At 48.1% G+C, this 3882-nt stretch overlaps 1 protein-coding gene across 1 annotated transcript; it reads right to left on the bottom strand.

Annotated features, from left to right (window-relative positions):
* Positions 1–334: 334 nt before the first annotated feature.
* LOC115045705 (uncharacterized abhydrolase domain-containing protein DDB_G0269086-like) lies at positions 335–871 on the bottom strand. The gene has a single exon (XM_029505501.1). The coding sequence runs from the start codon at positions 869–871 to the stop codon at positions 335–337; it is 537 nt and encodes a 178-aa protein (XP_029361361.1).
* Between the last annotated feature and the right edge of the window lie 3011 nt (positions 872–3882).

Below are 3882 nucleotides of genomic sequence, written 5' to 3'. Positions count from 1 at the left end.
CTCCGTGTTGTGGCCTTGTCCATGCCTTGTCCATGCCTTGTCCATGCCTTGTCCATGCCCTGCCTAGTTGTCTTGCCCATGCCCTGTAGATTTTTTTTGCTTCTTGAGTAAAGTCCTTTTTTCCACCTACCTGGTTTCCGGCTCCTGCATCTGGGTCCTACCCGCAACACGCTCACCGCGTTCTGCCCCCCCAGTCCTGACAGAATGATCCAACCGCCAATGGACCCAGCGGAGTCGGTGCTTGCTCTGGGGACCGTGCGGCTGTCCGTTCAGCCTGCGGTTCCTCAGCTCCCAGAACTTGACTTTTTGGATCCCAAGCTCTCCCGCCAGGTGGCTATGCATGAGGCGTGTATGGCAGCAGTGGATCGGCTGTCATCCGCGCTGCAGTTACTGGAGGAACAACGGCGGCAGACCTCCAGGCTGCCGCCGCTGCCATCATGTCTTCCGGTCTCGGCTGGGCTGCCGCCGCAGCAGTCCTGGTTCCCTGTTCCGGCTGGGCTGCCGCCGCAGCAGTCCTGGTTCCCTGTTCCGGCTGGGCAGCCGCCGCAGCAGTCCTTTTTTCCTGTTCCGGCTGGGCTGCCGCCGCAGCCACTTTGGGCTCCAGTTCCGGCTGGGCTGCCTCCGCAGCCACCTCCTGTTCCGCCACGGCCATCATGTGTTCCGGTCCCGGCTGGGCTGCCGCCGCAGCCACTTTGGGCTCCTGTACCGGCTGGGCTGCCGCCGCAGCCACCTTGCACTCCAGTTCCGGCTGAGCTGCTACCGCCGCAGCAGTCCTGGTTCCCTGTTCCGGCTGGGCTGCCGCCCCAGCCATCTTGCGCTCCAGTTCCGGCTGGGCTGCCTCCGCAGCCACCTCCCGTTCTGCCACGGCCATCATGTGTTCCGGTCCCGGCTGGGCTGCCGCCGCAGCCACCTTGCGCTCCAGTTCCGGCTGAGCTGCCGCCGCCGCAGCCGCCTTGCGCTCCAGTTCCGGCTGAGCTGCCGCCGCCGCAGCCGCCTTGCGCTCCAGTTCCGGCTGAGCTGCCGCCGCCGCAGCCGCCTTGCGCTCCAGTTCCGGCTGAGCCGCCGCCGCCGCCCTGTGTTCCTGTCCCGGCTGGGCCGCCGCCGCCGCAGCCGTCTTTTGTTCCTGTCCCGGCTGGGCCGCCGACGCCGCCGCAGCCGTCTTGTGTTCCTGAGCCCTGGCCTCCTCCTCCCGTCATCCGATGGCCCTCCATCCCATGTTTGATGTTTTTTGGTTTTGGGACGTCTGGTAGCCGTCCTTTAAGGGGGGGGTACTGTCAGGTTTTGGGTTAAAGCTGGTGTTGGTGTTCTGTCCATGTCACTTTCTGTTTTATTTTGTAGTCCTGGTCCCTTCGTGTTCCCGGTTATGTTACTTCCTGGTTGTGTCCCATGTTGATTGTCTTCCCTCCCCTGCTGTGGATCACCTGTGTCTTGTTTACCACTGTGTATTTAAGTCCTGTTTTCAGTCTTGTCCTTGTTGGATCATTGTCGCTGTCGCTGTCATTGCCATTGTCGTTGTCATTGTCCGGTCTCCGTGTTGTGGCCTTGTCCATGCCTTGTCCATGCCTTGTCCATGCCTTGTCCATGCCCTGCCTAGTTGTCTTGCCCATGCCCTGTAGATTTTTTTTGCTTCTTGAGTAAAGTCCTTTTTTCCACCTACCTGGTTTCCGGCTCCTGCATCTGGGTCCTACCAGCAACACGCTCACCGCGTTCTGCCCCCCCAGTCCTGACAAGATCAGTCATTTGAAACCACAGTGAGTATCCATCTATTGACTTATTAAGCACAGGATTAGTTCCCCAGCAGAATCTGCAATTGTTCAAGACAGCCCCCTAACTACAGATTATTTTTCACCTGTAACCTGCATTGTTATAGTTGTCTTATCTTGGCAGGTGCTTGGAATGAATTAATGAAATACAGTTTATACAGTCGTTTGAGAGCTTCACTGACTTAAAAACTGGTTCAGCATATGAATCTGCTTATGGGAGACCTACAAGGCTTTTTCCTTTTTATTTTCTGTCGTATATAAATAAATGCTCAACGTTTGTTCAGTGAGGAAGAGGGCAACTTCAGGATATTTATCTTAACTTCGATTAACGTTGGTGCTCTCTGAAAACAGACTTAAAATCATTCAGGGTTTATGTACTTTGCAACACTTTTGAGATGCAGACTGTGATTGAAACACTAAATTTAGCATTATGTCACACAGTAAATAGGTAGTATTAGATGACTGGCTGTAATCTTTGTTTCTCTGGGTTTTTCTACTGTCCATGCTCACTTCTGATTCAGTTTGGACTCAAACATGTTCAATGAAAGCTTACTTGTCCAATCAAATAATTATTTCGGAATGCTATACATGAACAGCAACAAAAATTAATATTTCTTAACCTCAGTTGTAACACCAACCAAGGGACTGGCGTTAATATTATTGTGATTTGAAAAGACTACATTTAAACTTACACACTGTGACCTGAACAGCAATGTTCTCCCACACAGTCTCCCTCTCTTTTGCAGGTGCAGCGGCGTTGCACTTCTTTCTAAAAACATGTTCAAACTCACCATATGAGTGCATTAAGATGTCCAATTTTATCAGGTTGAAAAATGCAGCCCTCCTCTTCCCCATTGCCATGGTGACTCGTTGAATCGGGCTCCATTGATGCTGTCTTTTTATAGTTGTGATTTGTGCCCTAGTGAGAGAACAGTCGCGACACTCCCTGATCTCGCCGTGGCGTGGTTATGTGGTTCATGTAAGCTAGTACAGTTCCAAACACACGCTGCCCTGTCATGTTCTTCTATGGGACAGGCAGCGGCGACATTGCATTGTAAATAAAATCACATACCCAAGTACTTGTTTGACTGTTATAGCATTATTCCATATTTGTAAATGTCAGTTTTACATTTGGAGTGGTAGGGTGACAACTGAAAGCTCCATATAAGTATTACTTAGATACGTTTTTAAGTTTTGGAGGGAAAGTATCACGTTCATGTTAGCATGGGAAATATTTTGATAATTAAAATGCTCTTTTTTGCATAACTGGATTATTGGATTTCCTTAATTTTGCTTGTAATTCCTATTGATTTACCCGTGGTATTTCAGTGATTGTGAAAGCAGACTAGCAACAGTCCATTCAACATTTAGTGTCCATCCCACTTCCTCTAATGAGGCAGAAATTGACCACACAACCATTATAATTTTAAGACTAAACCATACAGAAAATATGTATCAAATATATTACAGAACAACAACTAATTACACTTGGATCAACGAAATAGTTTGTTGGGATTTTTTTGTTAAACAATGAGTGAAAACATCAAGAACAAGTGTGCATGTGGAGACATCCTCTTCCTCTGTGTCATGGACACTAAAAAGCAGATGAAGCAAAATAGGTGAGAACAGATTATGTTTAATTGTGTCATAATTCATTGGTTACAACTAACATTTTTTCAATCAGTTGTCATACCATGGTTGGCTGTGCAGCAATTGGTTGCTCCAATCGGTCCAAGAAGGGTTACTGCATGTAAGGTTTCCCAGAAGACCATGAGCGCAGGAAAAGGTGGATGGCAATGTATGCGTGTTTGTGCGTGTGTATATATACAGTTGTGACCAAAAGTTTACATACACTTATAAAGAACATAATGTCATGGCTCTCTTGAGTTTCCAGTTATTTCTACAACTCAGATTTTACTCTGATAGAGTGATTGGAACAGAAACATTCATGAAATTTGCATCTTTTCTGACTTTATTATGGGTTTACAGAAAAAGTGACAAAATATGCTGGGTTAAAAATCCACATACAGTAACATGAATTAGCAATTTTGGTGACTTAGAAAGTTGTGTCAATGAAATGAGCTTCAATAGTAAACTTCGTTTCGAGTGATTATGAGTG

The sequence above is a fragment of the Echeneis naucrates genome, chromosome 7 (genome assembly GCF_900963305.1).
Source record: "Echeneis naucrates chromosome 7, fEcheNa1.1, whole genome shotgun sequence".
Lineage (NCBI taxonomy): Eukaryota > Metazoa > Chordata > Actinopteri > Carangiformes > Echeneidae > Echeneis > Echeneis naucrates.
This window is presented reverse-complemented; position numbering and strand designations above follow the sequence as displayed.

Excerpts from the sequence above, each read along its gene's own strand:
- LOC115045705 (XM_029505501.1), bottom strand. The coding sequence starts at position 871 with ATGGCCGTGGCAGAACGGGAGGTGGCTGCGGAGGCAGCCCAGCCGGAA.